At 49.9% G+C, this 19,743-nt stretch overlaps 1 protein-coding gene across 1 annotated transcript in view; it reads left to right on the forward strand.

Annotated features, from left to right (window-relative positions):
- LOC135524824 (actin remodeling regulator NHS-like) overlaps positions 1-19,743 on the forward strand; it is a 128,944-nt gene that overhangs the window by 45,382 nt on the left and 63,819 nt on the right. Inside the window, 1 exon segment of the mRNA XM_064952673.1 lies at positions 11,490-11,642. Within this exon segment, the coding sequence (XP_064808745.1) occupies positions 11,490-11,642 (153 nt within the window).

The raw sequence follows: 19,743 nt of genomic DNA on the forward strand, positions 1-19,743 counted from the left end.
AGCTGGTAGACCAGGTCGTGTGGGGACCAGGTCGTGTGGGTTAGCTGGTAGACCAGGTCGTGTGGGTTAGCTGGTAGACCAGGTCGTGTGGGTTAGCTGGTAGACCAGGTCGTGTGGGTTAGCTGGTAGACCAGGTCGTGTTAGCTGGTAGACCAGGGTTAGCTGGTAGACCAGGTCGTGTGGGTTAGCTGGTTAGCTGGTAGACCAGGTCGTGTGGGTTAGCTGGTAGACCAGGTCGTGTGGGTTAGCTGGTAGACCAGGTCGTGTGGGTTAGCTGGTAGACCAGGTCGTGTGGGTTAGCTGGTAGACCAGGTCGTGGGTGGGTTAGCTGGTAGACCAGGTCGTGTGGGTCTGGGTTAGCTGGTAGACCAGGTCGTGTGGGTTGGCTGGTAGACCAGGTCGTGTGGGTTAGCTGGTAGACCAGGTCGTGTGGGTTAGCTGGTAGACCAGGTCGTGTGGGTCTGGGTTAGCTGGTAGACCAGGTCGTGTGGGTCTGGTTAGCTGGTCGGACTGGGTCGTGTGGGTTAGCTGGTAGACCAGGTCGTGTGGGTTAGCTGGTAGACCAGGTCGTGTGGGTTAGCTGGTAGACCAGGTCGTGTGGGTTAGCTGGTAGACCAGGTCGTGTGGGTCTGGGTTAGCTGGTGGACTAGGTCGTGTGGGTCTGGGTTAGCTGGTGGACCAGGTCGTGTGGGTTAGCTGGTAGACCAGGTCGTGTGGGTTAGCTGGTAGACCAGGTCGTGTGGGTTAGCTGGTAGACCAGGTCATGTGGGTCTGGGTTAGCTGGTGGACCAGGTCGTGTGGGTCTGGTGGGTCGTGTGGGTTAGCTGGTGGACCAGGTCGTGTGGGTTAGCTGGTAGACCAGGTCGTGTGGGTCTGGATAGCTGGTGGACCAGGTCTGGTGACCAGGTCTGGGGTCTGGATTAGCTGGTAGACCAGGTCGTGTGGGTCTGGATTAGCTGGTAGACCAGGTCGTGTGGTAGACCAGGTCGTGGGGTTAGCTGGTAGACCAGGTCGTGCGGGTCTGGGTTAGCTGGTAGACCAGGTCGTGTGGGTTAGCTGGTAGACCAGGTCGTGTGGGTTAGCTGGTAGACCAGGTCGTGTGGGTGTGGATTAGCTGGTAGACCAGGTCGTGTGGGTTAGCTGGTAGACCAGGTCGTGTGGGTGTGGATTAGCTGGTAGACCAGGTCGTGTGGGTTAGCTGGTAGACCAGGTCGTGTGGGTTAGCTGGTAGACCAGGTCGTGTGGGTTAGCTGGTAGACCAGGTTGTGTGGGGGTGGGTTAGCTGGTAGACTAGGTTGTGTGGGGGTGGGTTAGCTGGTAGACTAGGTTGTGTGGGTGGGTTAGCTGGTAGACCAGGTCGTGTGGATTAGCTGGTAGACTAGGTCGTGTGGGTGTGGATTAGCTGGTAGACCAGGTCGTGGATTAGCTGGTAGACCAGGTCGTGTGGATTAGCTGGTAGACTAGGTTGTGTGGGTGTGGATTTGCTGGTAGACTAGGTCGTGTGGGTTAGCTGGTAGACCAGGTCGTGTGGGTTGGAGCTGGTAGACCAGGTCGTGGGGTTAGCTGGTAGACCAGGTCGTGTGGGTTAGCTGGTAGACCAGGTCGTGGGGTTGGAGCTGGTAGACCAGGTCGTGTGGGTTAGCTGGTAGACCAGGTCGTGTGGGTTAGCTGGTAGACCAGGTCGTGTGGGCTGGTAGACCAGCTGGTGGACCAGGTCGTGTGGGTTAGCTGGTAGACCAGGTCGTGTGGGTTGGGTTAGCTGGTAGACCAGGTCGTGTGGGTTAGCTGGTTAGCTGACCAGGTCGTGACCAGGTCGTGGGGTTAGCTGGTAGACCAGGTCGTGTGGGTTAGCTGGTAGACCAGGTCGTGTGGGTTAGCTGGTAGACCAGGTCGTGTGGGTTAGCTGGTAGACCAGGTCGTGTGGGTCTGGATAAGCTGGTAGACTAGGTCGTGTGGGTCTGGATAAGCTGGTAGACCAGGTCGTGTGGGTCTGGATAGCTGGTAGACCAGGTCGTGTGGGTTAGCTGGTAGACCAGGTCGTGTGGGTTGGATAAGCTGGTAGACCAGGTCGTGTGGGTTAGCTGGTAGACCAGCTGGTAGACCAGGTCGTGTGGGTTAGCTGGTAGACCAGGTCGTGTGGGTTAGCTGGTGGGTCGTGTGGGTTAGCTGGTAGACCAGGTCGTGTGGGTTAGCTGGTAGACCAGGTCGTGTGGGTTAGCTGGTAGACCAGGTCGTGTGGGTTGGCTGCTGGTAGACCAGGTCGTGTGGGTCTGGGTTAGCTGGTAGACCAGGTCGTGTGGGTTAGCTGGGTTAGCTGGTAGACCAGGTCGTGTGGGTTAGCTGGTAGACCAGGTCGTGTGGGTTAGCTGGTAGACCAGGTCGTGTGGGTTAGCTGGTAGACCAGGTCGTGTGGGTTAGCTGGTAGACCAGGTCGTGTGGGTTAGCTGGTAGACCAGGTCGTGTGGGTTAGCTGGTAGACCAGGTCGTGTGGGTGTGGATTAGCTGGTAGACCAGGTCATGTGGATTAGCTGGTAGACTGGTAGACCAGGTCGTGGGGTTAGCTGGTAGACCAGGTCGTGTGGGTTAGCTGGTAGACCAGGTCGTGTGGGTTAGCTGGTAGACCAGGTCGTGTGGGTTAGCTGGTAGACCAGGTCGTGTGGGTTAGCTGGTAGACCAGGTCGTGTGGGTTAGCTGGTAGACCAGGTCGTGTGGGTTAGCTGGTGACCAGGTCGTGTGGGTTAGCTGGTAGACCAGGTCGTGTGGGTTAGCTGGTAGACCAGGTCGTGTGGGTTGGAGCTGGTAGACCAGGTCGTGTGGGTTAGCTGGTAGACCAGGTCGTGTGGGTCTGGATTAGCTGGTAGACCAGGTCGTGTGGGTTAGCTGGTAGACCAGGTCGTGTGGGTTAGCTGGTAGACCAGGTCGTTGGGTTAGCTGGTAGACCAGGTCGTGTGGGTTAGCTGGTAGACCAGGTCGTGTGGGTCTGGGTTAGCTGGTGGACCAGGTCGTGTGGGTCTGGATTAGCTGGTAGACCAGGTCGTGTGGGTTAGCTGGTAGACCAGGTCGTGTGGGTTAGCTGGTAGACCAGGTCGTGTGGGTTAGCTGGTGGACCAGGTCGTGTGGGTTAGCTGGTGGACCAGGTCGTGCTGGTGGACCAGGTCGTGGGGTTAGCTGGTAGACCAGGTCGTGTGGGTTAGCTGGTAGACCAGGTCGTGTGGGTTAGCTGGTAGACCAGGTCGTGTGGGTTAGCTGGTAGACCAGGTCGTGGGGTTAGCTGGTAGACCAGGTCGTGTGGGTTGGGTTAGCTGGTAGACCAGGTCGTGTGGGGTTAGCTGGTAGACCAGGTTGTGGGTTAGCTGGTAGACCAGGTCGTGTGGGTTAGCTGGTAGACCAGGTCGTGTGGGTTAGCTGGTAGACCAGGTCGTGTGGGTTAGCTGGTAGACCAGGTTGGGTCTGGGTTAGCTGGTAGACCAGGTCGTGTGGGTTAGCTGGTAGACCAGGTCGTGGGGTTAGCTGGTAGACCAGGTCGTGTGGGTTAGCTGGTAGACCAGGTCGTGTGGGTTAGCTGGTAGACCAGGTCGTGTGGGTCTGGGTTAGCTGGTGGACCAGGTCGTGTGGGTCTGGGTTAGGTAGCTGGTGGACCAGGTCGTGTGGGTCTGGGCTGGTGGACCAGGTCGTGTGGGTTAGCTGGTAGACCAGGTCGTGTGGGTTAGCTGGTGGACCAGGTCGTGCGGGTTAGCTGGTGGACCAGGTCGTGTGGGTTAGCTGGTAGACCAGGTCGTGGTGGGTCGTGGATTAGCTGGTGGACCAGGTCGTGCGCTGGTAGACCAGGTCGTGTGGGTTGGAGCTGGTAGACCAGGTCGTGTGGGGTCGTGGGGTTAGCTGGTGGACCAGGTCGTGTGGGTCTGGGTTAGCTGGTAGACCAGGTCGTGTGGGTCTGGATTAGCTGGTAGACCAGGTCGTGTGGGTTGGTAGCTGGTAGACCAGGTCGTGTGGGTTAGCTGGTAGACTAGGTCGTGTGGGTCTGGATTAGCTGGTAGACCAGGTCGTGTGGGTTAGCTGGTAGACCAGGTGGTAGACCAGGTCGTGTGGGTTAGCTGGTAGACTAGGTCGTGTGGGTTTAGCTGGTAGACCAGGTTAGCTGGTAGACCAGGTCGTGTTAGCTGGTAGACCAGGTCTGGGGTTAGCTGGTAGACCAGGTCGTGTGGGTTAGCTGGTAGACCAGGTCGTGTGGGTTAGCTGGTAGACTAGGTTGTTGGCTGGTAGACTAGGTTGTGTGGGGGTGGGTTAGCTGGTGGGTTGTGTGGGGGTGGGTTAGCTGGTAGACCAGGTCGTGTGGATTAGCTGGTAGACTAGGTCGTGTGGGTGTGGATTAGCTGGTAGACCAGGTCGTGGATTAGCTGGTAGACCAGGTCGTGTGGATTAGCTGGTAGACTAGGTTGTGTGGGTGTGGATTTGCTGGTAGACTAGGTCGTGTGGGTTAGCTGGTAGACCAGGTCGTGTGGGTTAGCTGGTAGACCAGGTCGTGTGGGTTAGCTGGTAGACCAGGTCGTGTGGGTTAGCTGGTACCAGATTAGCTGGTAGACCAGGTTGTGTGGGTCTGGATTTGCTGGTAGACCAGGTCGTGTGGGTCTGGATTAGCTGTTAGACCAGGTCGTGTGGGTTAGCTGTTAGACCAGGTCGTGTGGGTTAGCTGGTAGACCAGGTCGTGTGGGTTAGCTGGTAGACCAGGTCGTGTGGGTTAGCTGGTAGACCAGGTCGTGTGGGTTAGCTGGTAGACCAGGTCGTGTGGGTTAGCTGGTAGACCAGGTCGTGTGGGTTAGCTGGTAGACTAGTTGTGTGGGTTAGCTGGTTAGACCAGGTCGTGGGTGGGTTAGCTGGTAGACTAGGTCGTGTGGGTCTGGATTAGCTGGTAGACTAGGTCGTGTGGGTCTGGATTAGCTGGTAGACCAGGTCGTGTGGGTCTGGGTTAGCTGGTAGACCAGGTCGTGTGGGTCTGGATTAGCTGGTAGACCAGGTCGTGTGGGTTGGATAAGCTGGTAGACCAGGTCGGGTCTGGATAAGCTGGTAGACCAGGTCGTGTGGGTCTGGGTTAGCTGGTAGACCAGGTCGTGTGGGTCTGTTAGCTGGTAGACCAGGTCGTGTGGGTTGGGTTAGCTGGTAGACCAGGTCGTGTGGGTTAGCTGGTAGACCAGGTCGTGTGGGTTAGCTGGTAGACCAGGTCTGGGGTTGGGTTAGCTGGTGGACCAGGTCGTGTGGGTCTGGGTTAGCTGGTAGACCAGGTCGTGTGGGTTAGCTGGTAGACCAGGTCGTGTTAGCTGGTAGACCAGGTCGTGTGGGTCTGGATTAGCTGGTAGACCAGGTGGTGGGTTAGCTGGTAGACCAGGTCGTGTGGGTTAGCTGGTAGACCAGGTGTGTGGGTTAGCTGGTAGACCAGGTCGTGTGGGTCTGGGCTGGTGGTGGACCAGGTCGTGTGGGTCTGGTTAGCTGGTAGACCAGGTCGTGTGGGTCTGGATTAGCTGGTAGACCAGGTCGTGTGGGTCTGGATAAGCTGGTAGACCAGGTCGTGTGGGTCTGGATAGCTGGTAGACCAGGTCGTGTGGGTTAGCTGGTAGACCAGGTCGGGTGGGTTAGCTGGTAGACCAGGTTAGCTGGTAGACCAGGTCGTGTCTGGGTTAGCTGGTAGACCAGGTCGTGTGGGTTAGCTGGTAGACCAGGTCGTGTGGGTTAGCTGGTAGACCAGGTCGTGTGGGTGGGTTAGTCGTGTGGGTTAGCTGGTAGACCAGGTCGTGTGGGTTAGCTGGTAGACCAGGTCGTGTGGGTTAGCTGGTAGACCAGGTCGGTGGGTTAGCTGGTAGACCAGGTCGTGTGGGTCTGGGTTAGCTGGTGGACCAGGGTGTGGGTCTGGGCTTAGACCAGGTCGTGTGGGTTAGCTGGTAGACTAGGTCGTGTGGGTTAGCTGGTAGACCAGGTCGTGTGGGTTAGCTGGTAGACCAGGTCGTGTGGGTTAGCTGGTAGACTAGGTCGTGTGGGTCTGGGTTAGCTGGTGGACCAGGTCGTGTGGGTCTGGGTTAGCTGGTAGACCAGGTCGTGGACCAGGGTTAGCTGGTGGACCAGGTCGTGCGGGTTAGCTGGTGGACCAGGTCGTGCGGGTTAGCTGGTGGACCAGGTCGTGCGGGTTAGCTGGTGGACCAGGTCGTGTGGGTTAGCTGGTAGACCAGGTCGTGTGGGTTAGCTGGTAGACCAGGTCGTGTGGGTTAGCTGGTAGACCAGGTCGTGTGGGTTAGCTGGTAGACCAGGTCGTGTGGGTTAGCTGGTAGACCAGGTCGTGTGGGTTAGCTGGTAGACCAGGTCGTGTTGGAGCTGGGTCGTGGGGTTAGCTGGTAGACCAGGTCGTGTGGGTTAGCTGGTAGACCAGGTCGTGTGGGTCTGGGTTAGCTGGTAGACCAGGTCGTGTGGGTTGGGGTTAGCTGGTAGACCAGGTCGTGTGGGTTAGCTGGTAGACCAGGTCGTGTGGGTTAGCTGGTAGACCAGGTCGTGTGGGTCTGGTAGACCAGGTCGTGTGGGTTAGCTGGTAGACCAGGTCGTGTGGGTTAGCTGGTAGACCAGGTCGTGGGGTTAGCTGGTAGACCAGGTCGTGTGGGTTAGCTGGTAGACCAGGTCGTGTGGGTTAGCTGGTAGACCAGGTCGTGTGGGTTAGCTGGTAGACCAGGTCGTGTGGGTCTGGGGGTTAGCTGGTAGACCAGGTCGTGTGGGTCTGGTAGACCAGGTCGTGTGGGTTAGTCGTGGGGTTAGCTGGTAGACCAGGTCGTGTGGGTTAGCTGGTGGACCAGGTCGTGCGGGTTAGCTGGTGGACCAGGTCGTGCGGGTTAGCTGGTGGACCAGGTCGTGGGGGTTAGCTGGTAGACCAGGTCGTGTGGGTTAGCTGGTGGACCAGGTCGTGTGGGTTAGCTGGTAGACCAGGTCGTGCGGGTTAGCTGGTGGACCAGGTCGTGCGGGTCTGGATAAGCTGGTAGACCAGGTCGTGCGGGTCTGGATAAGCTGGTAGACCAGGTCGTGTGGGTTGGATAATAAGCTGCTGGTAGACCAGGTCGTGTGGGTTGGCTGGTAGACCAGGTCTGTGGGTAGGGTTAGCTGGTAGACCAGGTCGTGTGGGTTAGCTGGTAGACTAGGTCGTGTGGGTGTTAGCTGGTAGACCAGGTCGTGTGGGTTAGCTGGTAGACCAGGTCGTGTGGGTTAGCTGGTAGACTAGGTCGTGTGGGTGGGTTAGCTGGTAGACCAGGTCGTGTGGGTTAGCTGGTAGACCAGGTCTGGTAGACCAGTAGCTGGTAGACCAGGTCGTGTGGGTTAGCTGGTAGACTGGGTTAGCTGGTAGACCAGGTCTAGGTTGTGTGGGGTGGGTTAGCTGGTAGACTAGGTTGTGTGGGGGGTGGGTTAGCTGGTAGACCAGGTCGTGTGGATTAGCTGGTAGACTAGGTCGTGTGGGTGTGGATTAGCTGGTAGACCAGGTCGTGGATTAGGGGTCATGTGGATTAGCTGGTAGACTAGGTCGTGTGGATTTGCTGGTAGACTAGGTCGTGTGGGTTAGCTGGTAGACCAGGTCGTGTGGGTTAGCTGGTAGACCAGGTCGTGTGGGTTAGCTGGTAGACCAGGTCGTGTGGGTGTGGATTAGCTGGTGACCAGGTCGTGTGGGTTGGATTTGCTGGTAGACCAGGTCGTGTGGGTCTGGGTTAGCTGGTAGACCAGGTCGTGTGGGTCTGGATTGGGTAGACCAGGTCGTGTGGGTTAGCTGGTAGACCAGGTCGTGTGGGTTAGCTGGTAGACCAGGTCGTGTGGGTTAGCTGGTAGACCAGGTCGTGTGGGTTAGCTGGTAGACCAGGTCGTGTGGGTTAGCTGGTAGACCAGGTCGTGTGGGTTAGCTGGTAGACCAGGTCGTGTGGGTCTGGATTTGCTGGTAGACTAGGTCGTGTGGGTGTGGATTAGCTGGTAGACCAGGTCGTGTGGGTCTGGATAAGCTGGTAGACCAGGTCGTGTGGGTCTGGATAAGCTGGTAGACCAGGTCGTGTGGGTCTGGATTAGCTGGTAGACCAGGTCGTGTGGGTCTGGATAAGCTGGTAGACCAGGTCGTGTGGGTCTGGATTAGCTGGTAGACCAGGTCGTGTGGGTTGGATAAGCTGGTAGACCAGGTCGTGTGGGTTAGCTGGTAGACCAGGTCGTGTGGGGGTTAGCTGGTAGACCAGGTCGTGTGGGTTAGCTGGTAGACCAGGGGGTTAGCTGGTACCAGGTCGTGTGGGTTAGCTGGTAGACCAGGTCGTGTGGGTTAGCTGGTAGACTAGGTCGTGTGGGTTTGGATTTGCTGGTAGACCAGGTCGTGTGGGTTAGCTGGTAGACCAGGTCGTGTGGGTTAGCTGGTAGACCAGGTCGTGTGGGTTAGCTGGTAGACCAGGTCGTGTGGGTTGGAGCTGGTAGACCAGGTCGTGTGGGTTAGCTGGTAGACCAGGTCGTGTGGGTCTGTTAGGGTTAGCTGGTAGACCAGGTCGTGTGGGTTAGCTGGTAGACCAGGTCGTGTGGGTTAGCTGGTAGACCAGGTCGTGTGGGTTAGCTGGTAGACCAGGTCGTGTGGGTTAGCTGGACCAGGTTGGGTTAGCTGGTAGACCAGGTCGTGTGGGTTAGCTGGTAGACCAGGTCGTGTGGGTTAGCTGGTAGACCAGGTCGTGTGGGTTAGCTGGTAGACCAGGTCGTGTGGGTTAGCTGGTAGACTAGGTCGTGTGGGTGTGGATTAGCTGGTAGACCAGGTCGTGTGGGTCTGGATTAGCTGGTAGACCAGGTCGTGTGGGTCTGGATTAGCTGGTAGACCAGGTCGTGTGGGTTAGCTGGTAGACCAGGTCTGGTAGCTGGTAGACCAGGTCGTGTGGGTTGGTAGAGCTGGTAGACTAGGTCGTGTGGGTGTGGGTTAGCTGGTAGACCAGGTCGTGTGGGTCTGGGTTAGCTGGTAGACCAGGTCGTGTGGGTTGGTAGCTGGTAGACTAGGTCGTGTGGGTGTGGATTACCAGGTCTGGTTAGACCAGGTCGTGGGTAGATTAGCTGGTAGACCAGGTCGGGATGTCTGGATTAGCTGGTAGACCAGGTCGTGTGGGTGTGGATTAGCTGGTAGACCAGGTCGTGGGTGGGTTAGCTGGTAGACCAGGTCGTGTGGGTTAGGGTTAGCTGGTAGACCAGGTCGTGTGGGTCTGGATTAGCTGGTAGACCAGGTTGTGTGGGTTAGCTGGTAGACCAGGTCGTGTGGGTGGATTAGCTGGTAGACCAGGTCGTGTGGGTTAGCTGGTAGACCAGGTTAGCTGGTAGACCAGGTGGATTAGCTGGTAGACTAGGTTGTGTGGGTTAGCTGGTAGACCAGGGGTTAGCTGGTAGACCAGGTCGTGTGGGTTAGCTGGTAGACCAGGTCGTGTGGGTTAGCTGGTAGACCAGGTCGTGTGGGTTAGCTGGTAGACCAGGTCGTGGGTGGGGATTAGCTGGTAGACCAGGTCGTGTGGGTTAGCTGGTAGACCAGGTCGTGTGGGTCTGGATTAGCTGGTAGACCAGGTCGTGTGGGTCTGGATTTGCTGGTAGACCAGGTCGGTGTGGGTCTGGATTAGCTGGTAGACCAGGTCGTGTGGGTAGACTAGCTGGTAGACCAGGTCGTGTGGGTTCGTGTGGGTTAGCTGGTAGACCAGGTCGTGTGGGTTAGCTGGTAGACCAGGTCGTGTGGGTTAGCTGGTAGACCAGGTTAGCTGGTAGACCAGGTCGTGTGGGTTAGCTGGTAGACCAGGTCGTGTGGGTTAGCTGGTAGACCAGGTCGTGTGGGTTAGCTGGTAGACCAGGACCAGGTCGTGTGGGTCTGGATTAGCTGGTAGACTAGGTCGTGTGGGTCTGGGATTAGCTGGTAGACCAGGTCGTGTGGGTCTGGATTTGCTGGTAGACCAGGTCGTGTTAGCTGGTCCAGGTGGTGGGTTAGCTGGTAGACCAGGTCGTGTGGGTTAGCTGGTAGACCAGGTCTGGTGGACCAGGTGGGTTAGCTGGTAGACCAGGTCGTGTGGGTCTGGTTAGCTGGTAGACCAGGTCGTGTGGGTTGTGGGTCTGGATTAGCTGGTAGACCAGGTCGTGTGGGTCTGGATAAGCTGGTAGACCAGGTCGTGTGGGTCTGGATAAGCTGGTAGACCAGGTCGTGTGGGTCTGGATAAGCTGGTAGACCAGGTCGTGTGGGTCTGGATTAGCTGGTAGACCAGGTCGTGTGGGTTAGCTGGTAGACTTGGTCGTGTGGGTTTGGACTTGCTGGTAGACCAGGTCGTGTGGGTTAGCTGGTAGACCAGGTCGTGTGGGATTAGCTGGTAGACCAGGTCGTGTGTGGGTCTGGATTAGCTGGTAGACCAGGTCGTGTGGGTCTGGATTAGCTGGTAGACCAGGTCGTGGGTTAGCTGGTAGACCAGGTCGTGTGGGTTGGTGCTGGTAGACCAGGTCGTGGGGTTAGCTTAGCTGGTTAGACCAGGTCGTGTGGGTTAGCTGGTAGACCAGGTCGTGTGGGTTAGCTGGTAGACCAGGTCGTGTGGGTTAGCTGGTAGACCAGGTCGTGTGGGTTAGCTGGTAGACCAGGTCGTGTGGGTTAGCTGGTAGACCAGGTAGCTGGTAGCCCAGGTCGTGTGGGTTAGCTGGTAGACCAGGTCGTGTGGGTTAGCTGGTAGACCAGGTCGTGTGGGTTAGCTGGTGGACCAGGTCGTGTGGGTTAGCTGGTAGACCAGGTCGTGTGGGTTAGCTGGTAGACCAGGTCGTGTGGGTCTGGGTTAGCTGGTAGACCAGGTCGTGTGGGTTAGCTGGTAGACTAGGTCGTGTGGTTCTGGATTAGCTGGTAGACCAGGTCGTGTGGGTTAGCTGGTAGACCAGGTTGGGTTAGCTGGTAGACTAGGTCGTGTGGGTTAGCTGGTAGACCAGGTCGTTAGCTGGTAGACTAGGTCGTGTGGGTTAGCTGGTGGACTAGGTCGTGTGGGTTGGGTTAGCTGGTGGACTAGGTCGTGTGGGTTGGCTGGTGGACTAGGTCGTGTGGGTTAGCTGGGTTAGCTGGTGGACTGGTAGGGTCGTGTGGGTTAGCTGGTGGACTAGGTCGTGTGGGTTAGCTGGTGGACTAGGTCGTGTGGGTGTGGGTTAGCTGGTGGACTAGGTCGTGTGGATTAGCTGGTGGACCAGGTCGTGCGGGTTAGCTGGTGGACCAGGTCGTGCGGGTTAGCTGGTGGACCAGGTCGTGCGGGTTAGCTGGTGGACCAGGTCGTGCGGGTTAGCTGGTGGACCAGGTAGTGTCACTCAGAGTTCATTTTTTTTCTTTGGTAGTCCTTATGTTCACAGAACTCATGGAGCGTTTCCTCATTGGTTTCACACAGATCATTCGGAACCCTGCTCTGCCTAAACACCACCCATTCTCCTGTTCTCATGCATCTCGCCTCCTCCCCCCCTCCACTCTACAGCGGTATCAGACCTGGATGTAGAGTGTAAGTTATCAGACCACTACGTGTCTCCATGGCTCCTCCAGAGGAATGTGTTCCTGCCCTCCACCAGACCACCATGTCTCCAGGAGCTGCACCGTACCGCACAGCAGGGCCTCAGGGCCAGCCACAGAGGTACACGCACGCACACACGATAACAGCACGAGCACGCACCCGGGCACACGATAACAGCACTAGCACGCACACGATAACAGCACTAGCACGCACCCGTGCACACGATAACAGCACTAGCACGCACACGATAACAGCACGAGCACGCACCCGGGCACACGATAACAGCAGTAGCATGCACCCGGGCACACGATAACAGCACTAGCACGCACCCGGGCACACGATTACAGCACTAGCACGCACACGATAACAGCACGAGCACGCACCCTGGCACATGATAACAGCACAAGCACGCACCCGGGCACACGATAACAGCACGAGCACGCACATGATAACAGCACGAGCATGCACCCGGGCACATGATAACAGCACGAGCACGCACCCGGGCACACGATAACAGCACTAGCACGCACCCGGGCACACGATAACAGCACAAGCACGCACCCGGGCACACGCACACATTGCCCAGAAGTTAGGTCTTAAGCAGCAAACATTGTTCAGTCAGTAGCAATTAACCAATCTAATATTACATGAAATCTCTCTACGCTCCTCCACTCTACTTTTGTCTTTGCTAGTCTGAAATGTATTTTCAGTGTTTTCATGCGTGTCGTTTTGCGTCAGGCAGTAAAGGTCTGAATCTCCTGTTTGTAGGAAGTAACATACAAGTGCCATCTAGTGGATCAATAGAAACACCTCACCCCAGATAGATGTAGTACAGTAGATGTAGTACAGTAGTATGGTGACAGATATAGTACAGTAGTGTGGTGACAGTAGATATAGTACAGTAGTGTGGTGACAGTAGATATAGTACAGTAGTATGGTGACAGTAGATATAGTACAGTAGTGTGGTGACAGTAGATATAGTACAGTAGTGTGGTGACAGTAGATATAGTACAGTAGTGTGGTGACAGTAGATATAGTACAGTAGTGTGGTGACAGTAGATATAGTACAGTAGTGTGGTGACAGTAGATATAGTACAGTAGTGTGGTGACAGTAGATATAGTACAGTAGTGTGGTGACAGTAGATATAGTACAGTAGTGTGGTGACAGATAGTACAGTAGTGTGGTGACAGTAGATATAGTACAGTAGTGTGGTGACAGTAGATATAGTACAGTAGTGTGGTGACAGTAGATATAGTACAGTAGTGTGGTGACAGATAGTACAGTAGTGTGGTGACAGATAGTACAGTAGTGTGGTGACAGATAGTACAGTAGTGTGGTGACAGATAGTACAGTAGTGTGGTGACAGATAGTACAGTAGTGTGGTGACAGATAGTACAGTAGTGTGGTGACAGTAGATATAGTATAGGAGTGTGGTGACAGTAGATATAGTATAGGAGTGTGGTGACAGTAGATATAGTACAGTAGTATGGTGACAGATAGTACAGTAGTGTGGTGACAGTAGATATCGTACAGTAGTATGGTGACAGTAGATATAGTACAGTAGTATGGTACAGTAGTGTGGTGACAGTAGATATAGTACAGTAGTATGGTGACAGTAGATATAGTAGTATGGTGACAGTAGATATAGTACAGTAGTATGGTGACAGTAGATATCGTACAGTAGTGTGGTGACAGTAGATATAGTACAGTAGTGTGGTGACAGTAGATATCGTACAGTAGTGTGGTGACAGTAGATATAGTACAGTAGTGTGGTGACAGTAGATATAGTACAGTAGATATAGTACAGTAGTATGGTGACAGTAGATAGTACAGTAGTATGGTGACAGTAGATATAGTATAGGAGTATGGTGACAGTAGATATGGTACAGTAGTATGGTGACAGTAGATATAGTACAGTAGTATGGTGACAGATAGTACAGTAGTGTGGTGACAGTAGATATAGTACAGTAGTGTGCTGACAGTAGATATCGTACAGTAGTATGGTGACAGTAGATATAGTACAGTAGTATGGTACAGTAGTGTGGTGACAGTAGATATAGTAGTATGGTGACAGTAGATATAGTAGTATGGTGACAGTAGATATAGTACAGTAGTATGGTGACAGTAGATATCGTACAGTAGTATGGTGACAGTAGATATAGTACAGTAGATATAGTACAGTACTGTGGTGACAGTAGATATAGTACAGTAGTATGGTGACAGTAGATGTAGTACAGTAGTGTGGTGACAGTAGATGTAGTACAGTAGTGTGGTGACAGATAGTATGGTGACAGTAGATATAGTACAGTAGTGTGGTGACAGATATAGTACAGTAGTGTGGTGACAGCGATAGTGTGGTGACAGTATATATAGTGTGGTGCCAGTATATATAGTGTGGTGACAGTATATATAGTGTGGTGACAGTATATATAGTGTGGTGACAGTATATATAGTGTGGTGACAGTATATATAGTGTGGTGACAGATATAGTACAGTAGTATGGTGACAGTAGATATAGTACAGTAGTATGGTGACAGTAGATATAGTACAGTAGTATGGTGACAGTAGATATAGTACAGTAGTATGGTGACAGTAGATATAGTACAGTAGTATGGTGACAGTAGATATAGTACAGTAGTATGGTGACAGTAGTGTGACAGTAGATATAGTACAGTAGTATGGTGACAGTAGATATAGTACAGTAGTATAGTACAGTAGATGCAGTATGGTGACAGATTTAGTACAGTAGATTTAGTGCAGTAGTGTGACAGTAGATATAGTACAGTAGTATGGTGACAGTAGATATACAGTAGTATGGTGACAGTAGATATAGTACAGTAGTATGGTGACAGATGTAGTACAGTAGTATGGTGACAGTAGATATAGTACAGTAGTATGGTGACAGTAGATATTGTACAGTAGTATGGTGACAGTAGATATTGTACAGTAGGTATGGGACAGTAGATATTGTACAGTAGGTATGGGACAGTAGATATTGTACAGTAGATATAGTATTGCATTATGGTGAGATAATGTACAGTAGATAATGTACAGTAGATATATTAGATATGGTATAGTATAGTGTGTATAGTATAGTGTGGTGACAGATATAGTACAGTAGTATGGTGACAGTAGATATAGTACAGTAGTATGGTGACAGTAGATATAGTACAGTAGTGTGGTGACAGATAGTACAGTAGTGTGGTGACAGTAGATATAGTACAGTAGTGTGGTGACAGATAGTACAGTAGTGTGGTGACAGATAGTACAGTAGTGTGGTGACAGATAGTACAGTAGTGTGGTGACAGATAGTACAGTAGTGTGGTGACAGATAGTACAGTAGTGTGGTGACAGATAGTACAGTAGTGTGGTGACAGATAGTACAGTAGTGTGGTGACAGTAGATATAGTATAGGAGTGTGGTGACAGTAGATATAGTATAGGAGTGTGGTGACAGTAGATATAGTACAGTAGTATGGTGACAGATGTAGTACAGTAGTATGGTGACAGTAGATATAGTACAGTAGTATGGTACAGTAGTGTGGTGACAGTAGATATAGTACAGTAGTATGGTGACAGTAGATATAGTAGTATGGTGACAGTAGATATAGTACAGTAGTATGGTGACAGTAGATATCGTACAGTAGTATGGTGACAGTAGATATAGTACAGTAGTGTGGTGACAGTAGATATCGTACAGTAGTGTGGTGACAGTAGATATAGTACAGTAGTGTGGTGACAGTAGATATAGTACAGTAGATATAGTACAGTAGTATGGTGACAGATAGTACAGTAGTATGGTGACAGTAGATATAGTATAGGAGTATGGTGACAGTAGATATGGTACAGTAGTATGGTGACAGTAGATATAGTACAGTAGTATGGTGACAGATAGTACAGTAGTGTGGTGACAGTAGATATAGTACAGTAGTGTGCTGACAGTAGATATCGTACAGTAGTATGGTGACAGTAGATATAGTACAGTAGTATGGTACAGTAGTGTGGTGACAGTAGATATAGTAGTATGGTGACAGTAGATATAGTAGTATGGTGACAGTAGATATAGTACAGTAGTATGGTGACAGTAGATATCGTACAGTAGTATGGTGACAGTAGATATAGTACAGTAGATATAGTACAGTACTGTGGTGACAGTAGATATAGTACAGTAGTATGGTGACAGTAGATGTAGTACAGTAGTGTGGTGACAGTAGATGTAGTACAGTAGTGTGGTGACAGATAGTATGGTGACAGTAGATATAGTACAGTAGTGTGGTGACAGATATAGTACAGTAGTGTGGTGACAGCGATAGTGTGGTGACAGTATATATAGTGTGGTGCCAGTATATATAGTGTGGTGACAGTATATATAGTGTGGTGACAGTATATATAGTGTGGTGACAGTATATATAGTGTGGTGACAGTATATATAGTGTGGTGACAGATATAGTACAGTAGTATGGTGACAGTAGATATAGTACAGTAGTATGGTGACAGTAGATATAGTACAGTAGTATGGTGACAGTAGATATAGTACAGTAGTATGGTGACAGTAGATATAGTACAGTAGTATGGTGACAGTAGTGTGACAGTAGATATAGTACAGTAGTATGGTGACAGTAGATATAGTACAGTAGTATAGTACAGTAGATGCAGTATGGTGACAGATTTAGTACAGTAGATTTAGTGCAGTAGTGTGACAGTAGATATAGTACAGTAGTATGGTGACAGTAGATATACAGTAGTATGGTGACAGTAGATATAGTACAGTAGTATGGGGACAGATGTAGTACAGTAGTATGGTGACAGTAGATATAGTACAGTAGTATGGTGACAGTAGATATTGTACAGTAGTATGGTGACAGTAGATATTGTACAGTAGGTATGGGACAGTAGATATTGTACAGTAGGTATGGGACAGTAGATATAGTATTGCATTATGGTGAGATAATGTACAGTAGATAATGTACAGTAGATATATTAGATATGGTATAGTATAGTGTGTATAGTATAGTGTGGTGACAGATATAGTACAGTAGTATGGTGACAGTAGATATAGTACAGTAGTATGGTGACAGTAGATATAGTACAGTAGTATGGTGACAGTAGATATAGTACAGTAGTATGGTGACAGTAGTGTGACAGTAGATATAGTACAGTAGTATGGTGACAGTGGATATAGTACAGTAGTATAGTACAGTAGATGCAGTATGGTGACAGATTTAGTACAGTAGATTTAGTGCAGTAGTGTGACAGTAGATATAGTACAGTAGTATGGTGACAGTAGATATAGTACAGTAGTATGGTGACAGTAGATATAGTACAGTAGTATGGTGACAGTAGATATTGTACAGTAGTATGGTGACAGTAGATATTGTACAGTAGGTATGGGACAGTAGATATTGTACAGTAGGTATGGGACAGTAGATATTGTACAGTAGATATAGTATTGCATTATGGTGAGATAATGTACAGTAGATAATGTACAGTAGATATATTAGATATGGTATAGTATAGTGTGTATAGTATAGTGTGGTGACAGATATAGTACAGTAGTATGGTGACAGTAGATATAGTACAGTAGTATGGTGACAGTAGATATAGTACAGTAGTGTGGTGACAGATAGTACAGTAGTGTGGTGACAGTAGATATAGTACAGTAGTGTGGTGACAGATAGTACAGTAGTGTGGTGACAGATAGTACAGTAGTGTGGTGACAGATAGTACAGTAGTGTGGTGACAGATAGTACAGTAGTGTGGTGACAGATAGTACAGTAGTGTGGTGACAGATAGTACAGTAGTGTGGTGACAGATAGTACAGTAGTGTGGTGACAGTAGATATAGTATAGGAGTGTGGTGACAGTAGATATAGTATAGGAGTGTGGTGACAGTAGATATAGTACAGTAGTATGGTGACAGATAGTACAGTAGTGTGGTGACAGTAGATATCGTACAGTAGTATGGTGACAGTAGATATAGTACAGTAGTATGGTACAGTAGTGTGGTGACAGTAGATATAGTACAGTAGTATGGTGACAGTAGATATAGTAGTATGGTGACAGTAGATATAGTACAGTAGTATGGTGACAGTAGATATCGTACAGTAGTATGGTGACAGTAGATATAGTACAGTAGTGTGGTGACAGTAGATATCGTACAGTAGTGTGGTGACAGTAGATATAGTACAGTAGTGTGGTGACAGTAGATATAGTACAGTAGATATAGTACAGTAGTATGGTGACAGATAGTACAGTAGTATGGTGACAGTAGATATAGTATAGGAGTATGGTGACAGTAGATATGGTACAGTAGTATGGTGACAGTAGATATAGTACAGTAGTATGGTGACAGATAGTACAGTAGTGTGGTGACAGTAGATATAGTACAGTAGTGTGCTGACAGTAGATATCGTACAGTAGTATGGTGACAGTAGATATAGTACAGTAGTATGGTACAGTAGTGTGGTGACAGTAGATATAGTAGTATGGTGACAGTAGATATAGTAGTATGGTGACAGTAGATATAGTACAGTAGTATGGTGACAGTAGATATAGTACAGTAGATATAGTACAGTACTGTGGTGACAGTAGATATAGTACAGTAGTATGGTGACAGTAGATGTAGTACAGTAGTGTGGTGACAGTAGATGTAGTACAGTAGTGTGGTGACAGATAGTATGGTGACAGTAGATATAGTACAGTAGTGTGGTGACAGATATAGTACAGTAGTGTGGTGACAGCGATAGTGTGGTGACAGTATATATAGTGTGGTGCCAGTATATATAGTGTGGTGACAGTATATATAGTGTGGTGACAGTATATATAGTGTGGTGACAGTATATATAGTGTGGTGACAGATATAGTACAGTAGTATGGTGACAGTAGATATAGTACAGTAGTATGGTGACAGTAGATATAGTACAGTAGTATGGTGACAGTAGATATAGTACAGTAGTATGGTGACAGTAGATATAGTACAGTAGTATGGTGACAGTAGTGTGACAGTAGATATAGTACAGTAGTATGGTGACAGTAGATATAGTACAGTAGTATAGTACAGTAGATGCAGTATGGTGACAGATTTAGTACAGTAGATTTAGTGCAGTAGTGTGACAGTAGATATAGTACAGTAGTATGGTGACAGTAGATATACAGTAGTATGGTGACAGTAGATATAGTACAGTAGTATGGTGACAGATGTAGTACAGTAGTATGGTGACAGTAGATATAGTACAGTAGTATGGTGACAGTAGATATTGTACAGTAGTATGGTGACAGTAGATATTGTACAGTAGGTATGGGACAGTAGATATTGTACAGTAGGTATGGGACAGTAGATATAGTATTGCATTATGGTGAGATAATGTACAGTAGATAATGTACAGTAGATATATTAGATATGGTATAGTATAGTGTGTATAGTATAGTGTGGTGACAGATATAGTACAGTAGTATGGTGACAGTAGATATAGTACAGTAGTATGGTGACAGTAGATATAGTACAGTAGTATGGTGACAGTAGATATAGTACAGTAGTATGGTGACAGTAGATATAGTACAGTAGTATGGTGACAGTAGATATAGTACAGTAGTATGGTGACAGTAGATATAGTACAGTAGTATGGTGACAGTAGTGTGACAGTAGATATAGTACAGTAGTATGGTGACAGTAGATATAGTACAGTAGTATAGTACAGTAGATGCAGTATGGTGACAGATTTAGTACAGTAGATTTAGTGCAGTAGTGTGACAGTAGATATAGTACAGTAGTATGGTGACAGTAGATATACAGTAGTATGGTGACAGTAGATATAGTACAGTAGTATGGGGACAGATGTAGTACAGTAGTATGGTGACAGTAGATATAGTACAGTAGTATGGTGACAGTAGATATTGTACAGTAGTATGGTGACAGTAGATATTGTACAGTAGGTATGGGACAGTAGATATTGTACAGTAGGTATGGGACAGTAGATATAGTATTGCATTATGGTGAGATAATGTACAGTAGATAATGTACAGTAGATATATTAGATATGGTATAGTATAGTGTGTATAGTATAGTGTGGTGACAGATATAGTACAGTAGTATGGTGACAGTAGATATAGTACAGTAGTATGGTGACAGTAGATATAGTACAGTAGTATGGTGACAGTAGATATAGTACAGTAGTATGGTGACAGTAGTGTGACAGTAGATATAGTACAGTAGTATGGTGACA

The sequence above is a fragment of the Oncorhynchus masou genome, chromosome 31 (genome assembly GCF_036934945.1).
Source record: "Oncorhynchus masou masou isolate Uvic2021 chromosome 31, UVic_Omas_1.1, whole genome shotgun sequence".
NCBI classification, from domain to species: domain Eukaryota; kingdom Metazoa; phylum Chordata; class Actinopteri; order Salmoniformes; family Salmonidae; genus Oncorhynchus; species Oncorhynchus masou.